The sequence below is a fragment of the Arvicola amphibius genome, chromosome 13, assembly GCF_903992535.2.
Source record: "Arvicola amphibius chromosome 13, mArvAmp1.2, whole genome shotgun sequence".
Lineage (NCBI taxonomy): Eukaryota > Metazoa > Chordata > Mammalia > Rodentia > Cricetidae > Arvicola > Arvicola amphibius.
Window position 1 is genome coordinate 15,567,444 of NC_052059.1, and position 18,002 is coordinate 15,585,445.

The 18,002-nt window shown below is 35.5% G+C and overlaps 1 protein-coding gene across 13 annotated transcripts in view; it reads left to right on the top strand.

The window, feature by feature from the left end:
- The window catches only part of Rbm26 (RNA binding motif protein 26), a 73,506-nt gene that overhangs the window by 20,968 nt on the left and 34,536 nt on the right, over nt 1-18,002 (top strand). For 3 of the 13 annotated variants that reach the window (XM_038309794.2, XM_038309795.2, XM_038309796.2), the window contains exons 4-14: nt 1,589-1,677; nt 2,396-2,649; nt 3,925-4,185; nt 4,898-5,137; nt 5,559-5,699; nt 6,014-6,169; nt 11,203-11,314; nt 12,346-12,505; nt 13,657-13,821; nt 14,373-14,504; nt 15,654-15,725. In XM_038309794.2, the coding sequence (XP_038165722.1) occupies nt 1,589-1,677; nt 2,396-2,649; nt 3,925-4,185; nt 4,898-5,137; nt 5,559-5,699; nt 6,014-6,169; nt 11,203-11,314; nt 12,346-12,505; nt 13,657-13,821; nt 14,373-14,504; nt 15,654-15,725 (1,782 nt within the window). The remainder of the gene's footprint in view (nt 1-1,588; nt 1,678-2,395; nt 2,650-3,924; nt 4,186-4,897; nt 5,138-5,558; nt 5,700-6,013; nt 6,170-11,202; nt 11,315-12,345; nt 12,506-13,656; nt 13,822-14,372; nt 14,505-15,653; nt 15,726-18,002) is intronic. The other 10 variants (XM_038309797.2, XM_038309798.2, XM_038309799.2 and 7 more) reach the window with 10 other exon arrangements.

An 18,002-nucleotide genomic window follows, 5' to 3' on the forward strand; every position in this document is an offset into this window, starting at 1 on the left:
AACTGGAAGTATAGGTTCATGTCGCTGTATCTAGCTTTTTTTTTTTTTTTTTTTTTCGGTTTTTCGAGACAGGGTTTCTCTGCAGCTTTTTTAGAGCCTGTCCTGGAACTAGCTCTTGTAGACCAGGCTGGCCTCGAACTCAGAGATCCGCCTGCCTCTGCCTCCCGAGTGCTGGGATTAAAGGCGTGCGCCACCACCGCCCGGCTGTATCTAGCTTTAAATTATATTTTATTCTCAAGAGCTCTTGAGTAATTCTGGACCCTTGTCCCAGTGCATGATGATGGCAAAGGCTTATTATTCTATCTGTTGCTAAAGTTGTTATTTTTAATATTTTTATTGATTAGTTGTGGAAGGTTTTTGTAGATGAGCTTTCAGGATTATCAAAATACCACATAGTGTGGGAACACTAAAAAATTTCTGGTTGCACATGTATTATGGGATGTTGTTACTCTATTGCTGTGTATGTTTGTAGGATGGAATACTACTTGCTTTGCTTGGAAAAATATACTGTGGCCAGTAGAAGGGGGAAGTGCTCCAGGAGACCAGGTATCCTTAGGCTTCCCTGCACTTGAGGTTGAGATAGAATGTTTTTAAGTTTCAGGCCAGTCTTGGCTACATAGTGAGTCTAAGTCTGAAATAAACTACATCAGGTGGATTTTGTTAGTACTTGTTTTTTTTTTTTTTGGATTGGCAAGAGAATTTGTAGTGAGTAGGAAGAGAAAAACAATTGATGGAGGTACAAATTATTGAAAGAAGCATTTCTTCAAGTTAGACTTTTGATGTGTTTCTATTTAATTAATTCATGTGGTGTACATTTCATACCAGTTGGCTTTGTGTGTATGTTTCTGGGAAGGCTGACATAAATTTGGATATGTATATTAATAAATTCTCTGCATCAGAATTCCTTCATGTCCTTATTTAAAATACACAAGTTTCAAAGCCTTGACATATTTACAGAATCTATTGTCAATATCCTGGATTTGTCTAACTTTTAAATTCTTTCTAATCCCATACTAGTGTCCTACTGAATAGTGTTGTGAGAAGTATAATTCAGATAGTGTAGTAAAGGCATATTCCTATAATAGTTTTATAACTATAAAATATGAATAGAGCCTGTAGGAAACAGTAATATATAGCTGACATGATGCTCTAAAATGACAGTTTTGTATTATTATATGTATATTAAATAAACTTTCCTTTTGTATTTTCTCATGTAGTCTTTTATTTATGACTTGATTAGTGCTAATGTCTTCTCTGTTCTATGATGTCAGACCAAGCCCATGAAACAGAAGTGTGGATGCTAGACTGTTGAAGTAATTGGCTTTCAAATATTGAATTGAAGACATTGTTTACATTTCTTTTTTTGCCACTATTATCTAAAGAAAGGGTCTATGATTATTATTCAGTTTAACTTTAGACAATTACAGGTTACAGGTTAAAGGGTATTTGGCAGAGAAATTAATTTTGCTTGAAATTGTGATAATTGTTTTGTATTTCTAGTATATAAATTAAGCTTAATATTAAGTCTTTTAAATAATAATATGGCAAAGAATTGCTGTTGGTAAAGTTGTCCATTTTTTTATATTAGCTCACAAAGGAGGAAGAGCGAGAGAAGAAGTTTTCCAGAAGGCTGAACCATAGTCCTCCCCAGTCAAGCTCCCGCTACAGGGACAACAGGTGATTTGTTCAGTTTTCATTTGTTATTATTTAGGTTACATTTTACATAGGGATAAGTAGCATTTATATTTTCTTTGTTCTTTTGGATATTTTTTTTAATCTAGTATCTTGCCAGTTAGGTGGCAATGCTGCCTCTCTCCTGAGTGCTAGGCTTGCTTTGCAGACATGCGCCGCCGCTCTCAGCACTGATGCTCTCTTATTGGTTCAGGGACGTATAACCGGGTCCTTTTCTACCAAAGATATCCAGGTCCAGTGTCTGTGCTGAGCGTGAGATTTGGAATAGTGCTTTTATATTGGTTGCTATTGATGTTGCTTTCCCTAACTTCAGATCCAGTGGTTCTTAGTGAGAGATTTTATTTGGGGCTCTTTTGGGCGACAGTGGGGTGGGGGGTTGAAGGTTCCCTTTAGTGTGTTTAAATTATTTTTCCTATTTTGATTTCAAAAGTATTTGGAGTATGATATAAGTGATACTTGTAAATGTGATTGTATGTATAGACTATATGTAATATAAGACACATGTAGATGCCTTCTGTGTCGATAAATAATTGAATAGATATTGTACATAAGACTAAGAATTAAGAGATTTGATTTTTCTTTTTAAAAGTTTTTAGAATAAGCAATCTCAGAATTTTCAGTTTTTGAAGTTGCCCTTGTTTGTATTATGATAATGACACAACTTACGTATCTGAAGTGTTTCTTCTCCTTACATTTACTTCAGCATTAGTCACATAAAAGTGATGATACATTTTTTTAGAAGCCGCGATGAGAGGAAAAAAGACGATCGTTCTCGCAAAAGAGATTATGATCGAAATCCTCCTCGAAGAGATTCATACAGAGACCGGTATAACAGAAGGCGAGGGAGAAGTCGCAGTTACAGCAGGAGTCGCAGCCGAAGTTGGAGTAAAGAGCGGCTTCGTGACCGGGATAGAGATAGAAGCAGGACGAGGAGCAGAAGCCGGACACGAAGCCGGGGTTAGTAATCCATGTGTTCGTGGTTTGGTTATAGTTCTTCACTTTGAAAATCCTTCCATGCTGCTCAGTGTGTTGTCTTTTATCTTTCCTATTTGCCTGCCTCTGCCTCCCAAGTGCTGGGATTAAAGGCGTGCACCTCCTCTGTTCAGTCTCCTACTATGATTTTTGAGAATGCCTTCTCTTTTTTCTTTTCTTTTGAATACAAGTTCTCACTGTGTAGCCCTGACTGGCTTAGAACTGGTTATGTACACCAGGCTGTCCTTAAACATCCAGAGATCTGCATGCTTTTGCCCTCTGTGTAATGGGATAAAAGGCATGCATCTCCATGGTTGGCTTCTAGGAATGTTTTCATAAAAAAATACATATTTATTTATTGTTTTCATTCAAGATAATGCCTAACTATGTAGTTCTGGCCGTCATGGACCACACTATAGATAGAACAGTTTGACTTTGAATTCACAGAGGTCCACCTACCTCTGCCTCCCAGGAGCTGGGAGTAAAGGTTTGTGCCACCAAGTCTGGCTTGTGAATACTCTTTAAATTTTTCCACTAAAGACTTGTATTTCATGTATATTGACTGAGCTTGGCACAGTGTATATTTATTGCACAGCTTTATTTTTAAAGTCTAAAATATTTCTTGGTTATTTTATATGTGAATATGATATATTGTTACTATTATACTCCCAAATCCTCCCAGATCTATTCCCCTTACTTTTCCAATTTGAGGTTTTTTTAATATTTTAAATATCGCATCAAATCAAATTAGTGCTGCCAAGATGATCATGAGTATAGATTATAATCCACTGTAGCACAGCCAGCTTACCGTAGGCTGTACTACTGAAGTATACTGATTCCTGCCCCTGCAGCCATCAGCAGCTGATAGCTCCTGAGCTAAGAGTGGGGCCTCCTGAGTCTCTTCTCTCTCTATGCTGGAGTCCGTGTGATCTGCAGGCAGCCATATCGGCTGCGCGTTCATGAATGCAGTATTCAGAAGACACTGTTTTACACTGGTCTTCTGAACTGTGTCTCTACAACCTCTCTGTCTCCTCCTCAGATATTTGGGAAAGGCTGGGACCTAGCTGTGTGTGTAGGACTGAGCACTCCAGTCACTTATGTCTACACTTTGATCAGTGAGTTATTAAGTAACTTATAAAGGAGAACATCTGTGAAAGTTTGAACTGTTCTATGTGTTTAGCAAAAACTGACACTGTTTTTTTAAGATCTGTAATTTTTTTTAAGAATATAGTTTTGCAAGTTATTTATGTTTTATTTCAGAAAGGGATCTGGTGAAACCTAAATATGACCTGGACAGAACAGATCCATTAGAAAATAATTATACACCAGTCTCTTCAGTATCTAATATTTCATCTGGCCACTATCCTGTACCTACTTTGAGCAGCACCATTACTGTAATTGCTCCCACTCATCATGGTAATAACACTACCGAAAGTTGGTCTGAATTTCATGAAGACCAGGTAGATCACAACTCTTATGTGAGGCCACCAATGCCAAAGAAACGGTGTAGAGATTATGATGGTAAGTCGCTCGAGTGGATTTTTTTCTATTTTTTGTCTAATTTATTTTGTGTTTATGTATTTTATTTGTTTAGATTGTATAATAATTCAAAAGGAGTTACCTATGATATTAGAAAGGACAGATTAGCTTTTATCACTTTATGAATTCCATAATGTCATTTCCCATTAGGTCACTGCTATTAACACTTTAGATTGTGTTTATAATATTGTTGGAGTTTACCAAAAAAGAGTAAATTCCATTTGAGTTACCTTTCAAGGAACTTGAACATTTTTGATGAAATCATTTTTATGAAATCAGTGATTATTGAAGTATATGTAGGACCTATGAAGTAAAAACATCCTATGTAAGATTTTTCAAAAGAATCAGACGTACAGATTTACTATGAAAGATTATGTTTAGTATTGAAAGCACAGTTGCAATATGTTTTTGGTGTAAAATGAGAGACATAAGTAATAAGTGTGTTATCTAGTGTGTTATCTAATGATAAATAGTAACTTGCATGTAAGTTTATATTATTTTATTATGCTTATTTAAATTTTCTTTTTCATTTTATTGATAATTGCTTATATTACTAGGAATGAATAGAGCTCTTGTGCAAGTGTAAATTATAATTTTGCCCGATACTAAAAATACTCTTATTTGCTGTTAACTCAGAGATAATTTGTATTTCCATCGCTTTTCACATTTATTTTTAATAATCCTTTACTTACAGAAAAGGGATTTTGTATGAGAGGAGACATGTGTCCTTTTGATCATGGAAGTGATCCAGTAGTGGTGGAAGATGTGAACCTGCCTGGGATGTTGCCTTTTCCAGCGCAGCCACCTGTTGTTGAAGGACCACCTCCTCCTGGACTGCCTCCACCTCCTCCAATTCTTACACCCCCACCTGTGAATCTCAGACCCCCAGTGCCGCCACCAGGTCCACTACCACCCAGTCTGCCACCTGTCACGGGTCAGTAGATTAAGTTGTTTCCTAGTATTTATTGCTTTTGTAGTATTTATTGTTTCCTAGTAATTTCATACTTGTTTTTGTTAATAATTTCTAAAGTAAACCTGGTAGAAACGAAGTATTCTCCCCCCACTTGGATATTATGCATAAGTCACCTTTCCTGTAAACTGTGATTTGTAACAGCCTGTGGCTTGCATACATTAGGATAATCCTCCTTTGCTTGTAGGTCTTTATAGTTTACAGCAAACTGTTTTGGAATAGATTAAAAAGAGTATTTACTGTAAAAAAGTTAACTTACTTGCAAGAGCTTGTTCTTTATAGAAAACATTTTAGTTGGTAAAAGAGCATTTTAGGTTTGAATGTATAATAATTTATTTCATTTGTTTGCTTTCAGATGATATTTCTTATTCTTTGGTTTTGACAGGACCACCTCCTCCACTTCCTCCTTTACAACCGTCTGGCATGGATGCTCCACCCAACTCTGCAACCAGCTCTGTCCCCACTGTAGTAACAACCGGCATTCATCACCAGCCTCCTCCTGCTCCGCCCTCTCTCTTTACTGCAGGTGCAGTTTTGGTCCCCTCTAAATTTGTAATGTAAAGCTCTGCTTTAAAACTACCTCGTCAGTTAAAAATATGGGAAGAAATTTCTCACTAAAATTATACAGTGTGAGGTGGACTTGATGAATTAATATTAAATCACTCAATTAAGATCTTTTGGAGGACTTCTATTAATAACTTTTTATACAACTCTGTCATATATTTCAAACATATTAGTTTTATGTTTTTTAACTAATTATAAGTTATGTTTTCTGTTTTTTCGATTATCACTGTTTGAAAGTTACCAAATGTTTTTTTTATAATTATTGTTTAATTACAGTTTTTGTGTTACCAGATACATATGATACAGATGGCTACAATCCTGAAGCACCAAGCATAACAAACACTTCCAGACCTATGTATAGACACAGAGTGCATGCGCAAAGGCCTAACTTGATAGGACTAACATCAGGGGATATGGATTTGCCACCCAGAGGTATTATGATCAATCTTTTCTTATTTCACAGCATTAATAATGGGACAGCAGGATGGGTGTAGCTTAGTAGCAGGATGCTTGCTTATCAAGCACAGGGCCCTGCGTTGATCTCTAACAAAACAAACAACTGACAGAGAAAGGAGGAAAGCTTAAAGAAGGGATGGTGGTGGTTTGGTCACTTGGTTTTCTGGTCTGTCATGAGTTCCATATTTATGAAATTCCCCCAAAGTACATATGTCTTAAGAAACTTATTGTTTCGTTTCATGTGTGGTCTTTCTGATTCGCTTAAACCAGAGAGTTTCAACCTGTGGGTTGTGACCCTTTGACAAACCTGTATCTCCAAAAGTATTTACATTACAACTTATAACAGTAGCAAAATTACAGCTATGAAGTTGCAATTAAATAATTTTATGGTTGTTGAGGTCATCATAGCATGAGGAACTGTATTAAAGAGTTGCAGCATCAGGTAGGTTGAGAACCACTGATGAGAGTAAGATAGGATTCTTTAAGTCTTGAAGTCTGTCCTAGTTTAGATAGGAAATGATCTAAAACCTGTACTCCATCTGCAGACTTTTTTGTATACTTGACATGTTAAAATTTGATACTTTTCTTTAGCGAAAGGAAATATGGGCTAGCAGTTAATTCATCTTTCAAATTCTAGGAGAGACAGTAAATTATTAAAAACTAATGTTTAGCCTGAGCCAGGCCACAAAATTTCTTTACTAGCATCAAGCTGTAATAGTGGTTCAGTTTGAAACAGTATAGTAGTTACAGATAACATGATAAAGGGAGACGAAAGATTGTTAGACAAAATATTATGGTGGCAGAAATAGGTGTTTTATCTTAATCATATCATTTGAAATTTGCCTTCCAGTTTTCTTTCTGGCTTCTGTAGAGTAAAAGTATTAAGACTTTTCAGTTGCATATAAATGCCCAACTTAAATAATAGTATGTATGTGTAGTAGTGAAATTAGGATTGCTTATAATTTGAGGTTTTTATTATTTATTGGAATTTGTCAGATTCTGAATATCTACTTTGTCTATTTGAAAAGCATGTGTGGCAGGATATGAAGAACAATCTAACTCAAATTTATACCCTCTGAAGTATCACAGACTCTGTTCATATTTGCTCCCTTTGAGAACCTTAATGTGCATGTTTCTCTCCAGTACACCATTAAATTCTCTCTTAAGATATTCAGTGATTAATCATCAGTGATAGTAGGAAAGCAAGTTTTCTTTTTTAGTTGCTTCTATAAATGAGACATATACATTGCATATAATGGGAAAGTAGACCCTTCAGATTATAGTTGTTAATAAAGTTTACTTAACCTCTGAATTTCTCTCCCACCCTGGTGAGTTTACAGAAGTCTTCTTTCTTTCCTTGGGTCATTTTAGCATGTAGAAAGAAAAACAACAATTTTTAATTATGTATTTTTGTCTGTGGGTTTGTATGTGAATGGAGGTACCCAAGCAGTCCAGCAGAGGGTGTTATTTCCTCTGGTGTTACGAACTGCCTGATGTGGGTGCTGGGTACTGAACTTTTAACTGCTGAGCTATTTGTCCGGCCCTATATTTTCATTAAAAGTCATATCAATAGTCCTTGCTGTTACTGGTAACTCCTACTTCACTCGTGTTTTGCTTCTTTTGTTTGGCATAAATATATGCTGCTACTGTGTAATAATATTTTAAACCCTGTTCAGTGCCAGACTAATTTTTAGTTTTGATTGAGAGAAGGAAGAAATCAAATCCCTTGCATGTAAATTTTATGACATAGCCATTGGAATTATGGTAATTTCAGCTCTTTGTGAATAATGTTGCAGGATACATGAAGTGCTCTTATTGAGAGATAAATGTACACCTAGAAATTTGACTGCCTTTTCTCAGTCATAACTGTGTAATGATTATTTTAATATTATTTAGATAAATCGTGTTTTTGTGTGATAATTTAGAAATGCATTTTTTACTTTTAGAAATGCATTAATTTTAATTTGTCAACTGATTTAGCAAACCGTTTAAATTGAGGGTTGTTTATATGAATTTCATGTCTTTTTTTCAGCCCTTTTCATCCCAATATGTTCTTTTCAATCCCAATTTTAGGTTTCAAATTTCTTGTTCTGGATTGTGACAGTTGTATAAAAGGCTTGTAGTGATATGAATTATTTAATTACTATGCGTTTCTGGTAGCCTGAACCATGGCATTAGTTTATCATGGGATGTATTATTTGATAATTTGACTTAGGTTTCATACTTTAAATCTTGATATGAGGTAATCATTAAATAAAACATTTTGGGCACTTTTGATGCTATGGAATTCTAATGTAAAAATGACTTCTTTGCCGGGCGGCGGTGGCGCACACCTTTAATCCCAGCACTCGGGAGGCAGAGGCAGGCGGATCTCTGTGAGTTCGAGACCAGCCTGGTCTAGAAGAGCTAGTTCCAGGACAGGCTCCAAAGCTACAGAGAAACCCTGTCTCGAAAAACCAAAAAAAAAAAAAAAAAAAAAAAAAAAATTACTTCTTTGTCCTTGAAATTATTTTTATATTTCTAAGGACAAGAACTGGATAGATGTTCCCACAGGTAGATATAGGCAGGAAGAAGAATTTAATAGCTTAAGGCAACTATCTAGTGCTGTTAGTTTTAACCAGAAATACTATAGAACTGATAATATTTGGAAATGTTTTATATATATATATGATTAGATGCATTTGCTAATTGCATATCATGAAATACTTACTTCTTTGTTTTTAATGCTTATTTTCAAGTAAACCTTAGTGAAAGAGAATCTGAAAGAGAAAATAGACGTGTAGCAAATGTGCCAATTACTGGGTGAAAAACTTTACTGTGTTTCTTAGTTTTCAGGTAATTGAGGTTTGTTTTAGTGGAAAAGGATATTGAATAGCTTAGAGCTTCTCCAAACGAGCCAATGAGCTAAGTGCCTACACTAAGGGACTAAGTCCTCTTGGAGAACTGGTCTGTGAGTGCATTCCTACCCACAGAAACTACAACTTGCACTTTGATCACCACTAACGCCAATGCCATCTTTTCCCGTTGAGATCAATATGGCATGACATTTGTACCAACAATTCATACAGTACACTGATAAGTTGGTCAGCAAGAGAAAGGGAACAGTTTAAAGTATATACATTTTACACTTCTGAGAAACTCAACTTTGTCTCAAAAAGGAAGGAGGTGTGGAAGTTTACAGGACAGTGAAGACATTTGAAGAATTTTAAAATAGGTGATAGAGCTGGTCTAGGTTAGCAGTCGTGGGAACTGAGATTTTGACAGCATGATTTACGAAATGTGGTGGTTGGAAGAGTAATGAAAAGGCTGAAATCAAATACCAGTTTTTGTGTTGATAATTAGGAAGTGATAATAACATTTGCTACAAAAAGAATGGATTGGTAGAGAAGTAAATTTTGTTACTGTTTAGTTATGCCTGTAAGTCATCTGATTAGAAATGCTTAAGTCTCAGCTTCCTGAATACAGCTGACTGGAAATTACTTTGGAATCATAAATGGAGGTAAAGAATAATAGAATGAACCACACTGAGTCTTACATGGTTGACTCACATGGAACAAAGAATCTTTCCGTTTATTTTCACATCCCTCCCCCATATCTCTGCCCTGCTCCCCACACACTGGAACTCCTGAGAAACACCAGGAAAGATGAATGAGAGCAGATAAAAGAAGGACACTAGGGAGATAATGGAGTGAGATGAGGGAGCCAGGCTTACATAGGGACTGGAAACAAAAGGCCACAAACAAAAGGGATTCCTGAAAATCCAGAACTGGTGATATCTAAGGGGGGAAGTAGTCAGCAGCAGCAAATGTCTCTTGAAGGCCAGTTAAAAACTGAGAAGTTTTTAGGACTGGACAAGTGGTTAAGATGTTTAAAAGCACGTACTGCTCTTTTGGAAGACCAGGGTTTGATTCCAGTCCCAGCTTCCACATGGTGGCTCACATCTGACGCCTCCATCTATGCAGTCACCAGGCATATACACAGTGTACATAAATACAGGCAAAGTACACATACACAACTGGGAAAAAACGCTGAATATTCATACTCCTAAGTACCAAATTGTGACATCAGTTATTTATTTTTCTTCCATGAACAAGATAAGTCTAGTAATGTGAACAGCTACCAATTTCCAGAGGACTAGTGACAGATTGGGTGTGGTAAGGAAGAAGAGATAGTCAAATGTAAATATCTCTTAGGGACTAGATGTAGGACATGTAGAGAGAAACTAGAGGAGTAAAAGGAGAAGCCCCTTTGTAAATAATGGAGGAATATGAACTGTAATATCAGGTGCTGATGATGTTCCAGTGTCATAGGAGAGCTAGAAAATGGAAGCAAGCAGCGGGGCTCCGAGACATAGTTTGGAGGCTCTGTCTTTATGTTTAGATAGACAATCAGAGAAATCGAAAATTTAGAAGCTCAGTAAAGGCAACGAGTTATGTAAAAAATAAGATAAGCTTGTAAGATTGCTTTAGCAGAATGTTTGTAAAATATTGGTTAATGTTTATAATTCTCTAGCGCTATATTCAGTCTTGAATGTTTCTTTTAAAATATATTTTCAATTATGTTAATGTTGCTATTTAAGCAGTATAATTGCAATTTGCTAGTTTGCAAAGGCAGTTTGATGTGTTTGAGCTTATAATTATGCCTTTGATTTCAAAACTATGAATTTAAAGTCTCAAGTGACTTATTTCTATATTTATGTTTTGGTTTGTGATAAAAGATGCAAATTGGAGGAGTGGCGTGGATTTTGCCTTTAAAAAAGTAGCCTATAAAATCATATTTGTCATGTGAACTTTATTGAGTCTTAGAGCTAAGTGTGAATTTAAAAAACTGCATCTGAAATTCTAAAATTTCAGAGGAGACTAAAATTCTCTTAAAATAATGTACTTGAATGTATATTGACCCTTTTGGTTATAAAATATATTCATTTGGAGAGAAATGAACTCTCATTGGAGAAGTAGCTGAGATAAACACAAAGATATTAGTGTCTACTTTCTTTTGTTTTGACACAGAAAAGCCTCCTAATAAAAGCAGTATGAGGATAGTAGTGGATTCAGAATCAAGGAAAAGAACCATTGGGTCTGGAGAACCTGGAGTTTCTACAAAGAAGACATGGTTTGATAAGTAATTAAATCTTAAGCTTATTATTTAAATTAGAATTAATTATATTAATAATTTTTGTTTTACATTGATTATTACTGTATTATTATGACCATGTAATCTTTTCTCTTAAAAGATACTGATATGTAGGCTGTCCTCAACTACAATTTTTGTTTTCTAGAAATTTATCCAAATTGGTTTGACAGTACAAAGCTATTTTTTTAGAATATAGTGGAGAACACAATTTTACGCTTTCCTCTTCCACCTTAAAAAGAAGCAACCACTTAGACATGTTAGATGTATTATTGAGTAGAAGTTGTGCACAAGATAGGAGCCCAGAGGCGTGGGAGAAGAATGTAGAAGGTCCGGAGACTTCAGCATGTAGACACTTCCTGTCAGGAACTGGAATGGGCTTTGGGCGGGGGCAGAGAGAGGCTGAAGAGGCACTGAATAGATCAGGAAGAACTTTGAAGAAAGGAAGAAAGTAAGAATACTGGAGAGTTTGACATTGCATTTATACATTTTCACCCATAAAGGGAGATTAGGGCCACACCTAATAGTTCAATAGTTTTTATATCTGGTTTTGCTATTTAAGGGAAAAGGTAGCTTCATGGATCACAGATATTATTTTATTCATGTGCCAAAGTATCATGCATATTTCCAATAATTTTGTTACTTAAACTGGAGACAGGTTGAGGTGTCATCTTTATATCAAAAAGTAAAGAATTCCTAAAATTTCAGTAAGCTAACTTGCAGAATAGAAAAAGATTTGTGTACATTTTGACTAAATGTAAGCAGTAGTACCTTTTTTGATAAAAAATAATTAGCAGAAGATAAAAAGTGTAAGTAAAGAGGAATATGGTGTCCATAAAACGTAACGCTAAAAACTTGGAAACTTGTTGAAAGAAAACTTAAAATTTCCTTATCAACTAGTACCTCCAGTTTTGGAGAAAAATTGATGAAATTAAGAATATCCATTTTTTTTTTGTAAAACTATAGTAGTAGTTGGAGTCAGTATTTATAAATATATTGATCGACTTGATTTTTGTTTACAGACCGAATTTTAATAGGACAAACAGCCCAGGTTTCCAGAAGAAGGTTCAATTTGGAAATGAAAATACTAAACTTGAACTTAGGAAAGTTCCTCCGGAATTAAATAATATCAGCAAACTTAATGAACATTTTAGTAGATTTGGAACATTGGTTAACTTACAGGTAAGAGGTGTGGAATGATACTATTGTCAGTAATTATTTAAAAATCTTAAGAAAACTTTATTTATAGAGGTTTAGAAAATTCGTTCAGATTATCTTATCTGTTACTAGAATGAAATACCTGGAGAGGGCTCATTTAATAAAGAAAAGAGATATTTTGTAAAATGAAGTAATGCTGTTGGTTTGGTCTCTGATGAGAGATGGTTGGGCTAGGGGGATTCAGTGGTCAGACTCACTACCATACACCTTTCTCTTGTGAGAGCCCAGGGATCCCTGAGATCTTGTGGCTTAATTAGGATTACTGTTAATTAATGTTAATTAGGATTACTTAATTAGGATTACTGTTGCTGTGGTGAAACACAATGACCAAAGCAACTTGGAGAGGAGACGGTTTATTCACCATATGCTTCCATATCAGCCTTCATCATCCAAGGAGATCAGGATAAGAACTCAAGCAGGGCAGGAACAGTTGCAGAGGCCATAGAGGAGTGCAGGTTACTGGCTTGCTCAGCCTGCTTTCTTGGGGGGCCACCAGCCCAGGGAGGTCCCTTACTCGCAGTGGACCAGGCCCTCCCACATCAGTCACTTATAAAGAAAATGCCCCACAGACTTGTGCATGGCCTATGGAGGCATTTTTCTTAATTGAGGATCCTTCCTCTGAAATGACTTTTAGTGTGTCAAGCTGACATAAAACTATCCAGCATAGCTTGTAAGGACAGCTCCTCTAAATGATCTGATAACCTACCACTAGCCTCACTTCTTCAAAGATTCTCACCACTTACCAGCACTGTTGGCACTAATAGCTTGTTTTGACCTGTCTGTGTTCTGGGAAACTAAAAAATGTCATGAAACTGCTTCCACATTGAAATCTAAATGTTTATCCAGGCCATGGTCACTCAGATCTGGCCCCCAAATAAACTTTTCTCTTACTGCCATAAACAAATAAGTAAATAAACAAAAAGCAAAGAACTTTCTCATGCTCTTTAGAAATAACTCTGAGTTGGCATGTTGTATTGATAGCGTAGGTCTAAGGAACTGTGATAATAAGCTCCTTACTTACTTGGAAGGACCAGCATTTCACATCTTGAGAAACTGACTGTCTAGAGCTGTGTGTTCCTTTAGAAGTAAACTGTCCTCAATATGTTAAATCTTAGGTTGCCTATAATGGTGATCCTGAAGGTGCCCTTATCCAATTTGCAACATATGAAGAGGCAAAGAAAGCAATCTCAAGTACAGAAGCAGTATTAAATAACCGCTTTATTAAGGTTTACTGGCACAGAGAAGGAACTACTCAGCAGTTACAGACCACTTCACCAAAGGTAAGAGAAATTTGTGTGAAGTCTAATGTTTCTTGGGGTCTTTTAACAGTGCTTAAGCAGAGGCTTTTGAGCCATGAGGCGCCTGGCTTTACTACTTTAGAGACTTGAGAAAGTTACTTATCCAGACTCCTCTTTCATTAGCTTGTGAGGTTAATCCTAGTTTAGAGAACTATAATATGGTATGTGTAAAGCATCTGGAACATTTCCTGGGAAGTAATCACTCATTAAGAGATGACTATATATCTTATAAGTTTACACTGCACAGAATCTTTGGAATTCTTTTTCTCCCTTTCTCTTTTCTCTTTTTTAGAGGTTATACAATAGTCTGGTTTCTCATTGTTAAAGCAAACAGTGATGGATTTAATTATTTTTCTGTACTTTTATAATTCATTTCTTACAATGAAGATTTATACACTGGAAAGATAGTTGAGTTTGATTATAATCTACATTTAAACATTCTTTATATGGGTAATGAGTACAAAATCACCCTGGTTGGATTTTTATCTTCCTTTACTAACTAGCTTGTTTTTAATCTTTCCACTTGTTCTGAGGTAATACAGCCGTTAGTTCAGCAGCCCATTTTACCTGTTGTGAAACAATCTGTCAAAGAGCGGTTGGGTCCTGTACCATCAGTTACTGTTGAACCAGCAGAAGCTCAGAGTGCTACTTCAGACCTTCCCCAGGTAAATAGAAGGTTTTATCAAGAGGTCTGTCAAATAGGTTCTCATTAATTTTCCATTCATTTTCCTTGGTAACTAGAATTTTGATGATGTATGTTCTACACAGAAATATGGTATTTATATCTTTGAACTCTCCTGTTAGTTTTACTGTAATATTTGCACTGTCTTCTACTAGAGAACACTTAGGAGAAAGGTCTCTTTTTCTCTTTGTGGAGATGTATTTAAACAAATTTGCCTGAAGTGAATTTCAGTATACTAAATTTTATTTTTTTTCATTATCCTTTTGCTTAGAGTTCTATCTCCTGATAATTATGCAATAGGGTGAACAGAAACATTTGAGAAAGAAAGACTTAAGCCATCAGTCTACATGTGCTTGATGGATGATACATTGTTTTAGGAACTCACTTGCCCTGCTTAGAACTTTGCACCACTTACTACTGACTGGATTCTCTTTTCATATATGTTGTTGCTTTCCAAATTCCGTACTTGCGTGACAGTTTCTTGTCTCTACATTCTCAGTCTCAGAAATTTAGCTTTTCTTTTTCTATAGATGTTTTAAGATTTGCTGTACATAATTGGGTTAGGATGTAGTATCCTACTTAGCTAATAGATACCATGGTAGATGCTCTTTTCGATAATTCCTTATGCATAGAGTAAGATGAGATTCAGAAGGTTCAGAATGCAAATTGATAAACAGTTATATTTTATGTAAGTTATCACTAAGTATAGTGTATTTAATTATAAGCATATTTTAGGAATAAATGACTCTTGTTTTTAAGCTTATGAAGCAGGTTTATACTTTAAATGTTCACATCTATTTTTAAATGTGCAGACTTTTTACTTATTAATGTACAATTCCAGGAAGGAACGTTAGGAACCAACTACTTGGACAGATTTTTACATTGTAATTTTTTATGGTTAATATTAAAAATTTTTTGTTTTTCAACATCTATTTTCTTTTAATCCTCTTATTCTTTTCCCTTTTCTTCTTTCTCCTTGTTTCTCTCCCATTTTTTTAAAGGCCCAAGTTTCTGTGGCTAGTATTGTTATGCACAAACTCAATATATATAATAGAATCAGGATGTTCAAAATCCCAACAGACTTAATATATGTTTGGGGAAACACTGAATATGTCCGTTTTAATCTTTTTAGAATGTAACTAAGTTATCTGTGAAGGACAGGTTGGGTTTTGTATCAAAGCCATCTGTTTCAGCAACTGAAAAGGTAAGAATAGCATGATGTGTTTGTCTTGGCTTCATAAATGTTTTCCAGGTGGCATCTTCATTTTTAATTTTTTTTCATGGCTCCAAACTCCTGCTTCTTAATAGTATTGGTAGCTCTTACTCCTATTTGCTGAAAAAGAAAATTACTAGCCTAGCTACTTTCTTTTTTCATCAACATTGTAATACTTGCTTCTCTTATTTCTGTGTGCTCCATTCTTTGTCTTCTTTTATGTTTATTTTCTAAAGAGACGTGCATTTTAGTTTCAAACCTCTGGTAGTGTAATATAGAAAGGGTCATGAGCTAGGAATATTATCAGAATTTGATCCCCAGCTCTTTGCTTACTAACTGCATGATAATTGGCAGTGCATTTAATGTTTCTCAGTCTTTTAACCTGTTGGTAGGCTGGTGATGGTAACATGTCTTTGTTTACTTAAAAGTAGTCTGTAAATGGGAAGGATGATCTACTTATTTTATTTTTGGCAGTTTAAAGTTATTGCTGACAGTTATCTCTATAAAGCTTTACAATATACTTTTTTTAAAAAAAAAAGTGAATACAGATTGTTACAGCGGTTTATGGGTCTGTCTGCTGAGTAGACAGACATAGGGTATTTTGTTTTCATCTTGCAGTATTAGGGACTGCCCTGATAACATTGTTTTGTTTGAAATACATAAAACTATAGGATATTAGAACTGAACGATCTAAAGACCAAGTATAACCAAGCCCCAAGATTTGTCTTTCTCTGATTTTTAGTCCATGTTTTTCTAGTCTGAAGGTTACAGTGGGAATTCATGGTGAAAATGAATCAAGTGTCTCCTGACCTGCCCTCCATTTGTTCTTTAGAGTACTGTTTTTTTTTTTTAATTATTATTTATCTTTGTGGTCTTTGACATTTCTAGAAATTTGAAACTCAGTTTGCATCAGGCCTTCCTCTTTGGGCATCTCAGTGCCTAAAATGAATTATTTTCTATATAGAAGTTAATTTTAATTTCTAGTCCTCACCTCTAGAAGTAGTTGTCTTAAAACTTCACGGGCATGGTGCATGTATTTATAGTCTACCACTTTTTCTCTACTTAAGTTTCCTGGCTTTTGGGTGCCTATTAGCGGGTGTCTTGCCATTCTCCTCTTTAAATTTTACTTTGTTACCGATGTGTCAATACCATTCCAGTGTCTATTAATTATAGAAAATGTGAATTTATTGGCTCCAGTTACTTTATTTCATAAACAGTTCATAGACACCTCTGCCCTTAGTAGTTTTCCTCACTTTTGCTGTGCAGTCTGTTATCTACCTTAGGAATAACTTGTTGTGTATTGTCTGTGTCCTCCAACCCAAGGTTTCAGTCTTGTTCTCTTTACCAGTTTCTTTTCTAGCTCACTCTTCTCTTGTTTTTGTTCTATCCTGGTCTAGTTTTAGCTTCTTTGTAGTGTGCTTCTCCTGGAGTGCATTTACCTTGCCAACCAAATGTCCTGTCCTGGTGTCTAATATGCCAGTCTTAGATATTAAATTTATCATAGAATGTTCATTTTTGAACTAAAAAATGGTTTTTTTTTTTTAAATTATTATTTTGGATATTTTTAAGACAGGGTTCTCTGTAGTTCTGGCTGTCCTGGAACTCACTCTGTAGACCTGGCTGGCCTCAAACTCAGAGATCCGCCTGCCTTTTTCTCCTGAGTGCTGGGATTAAAGGCATGTACCACCACTGCCTGACTTAATGTACTTTTTTTTTTAAAGCCAAGGTATATATTATCCTGTTTTTATAATGAAAGTTAACATTTGTATTTGAAAGTTTTTAAAATTGGAGATTGTGTGGTATAATTGAGCTACATTTCATATAGACACTTCTGTTTTTCATTTAGCCATTGGAAATGACATTGAGCAAGTTCTCTTAAATTTTGATTTGATGTATAGTTTTGCTAATATAAATCCAAAGATTGGTAGAATACATGCAGCTTTTCTCTCCCATTATTTGTTATTTTCATTTTTAGTACATTGTCCTCTGAAGACCTTTTTTCCCTGGTTTTTCGAGACAGGATTTCTCTGTAGTTTTGGAGCCTGTCCTGGAACTAGTTTTTGTAGATTGGGCTGGCCTCGAACTCACAGAGATCTGCCTGCCTCTGCCTCCCGAGTGCTGGGATTAAAGGTGTGCATCACTACCTCCTGACTTCTTGGATTATTTTTTATTACCGGAAAATTTGACTCATTTAAAAGATTGGCTGCACTTTCGGGGAGCTAGAGTTTGTAGCAAAATTGATTATGCAAATAGTTTTTCTTTCTTTAA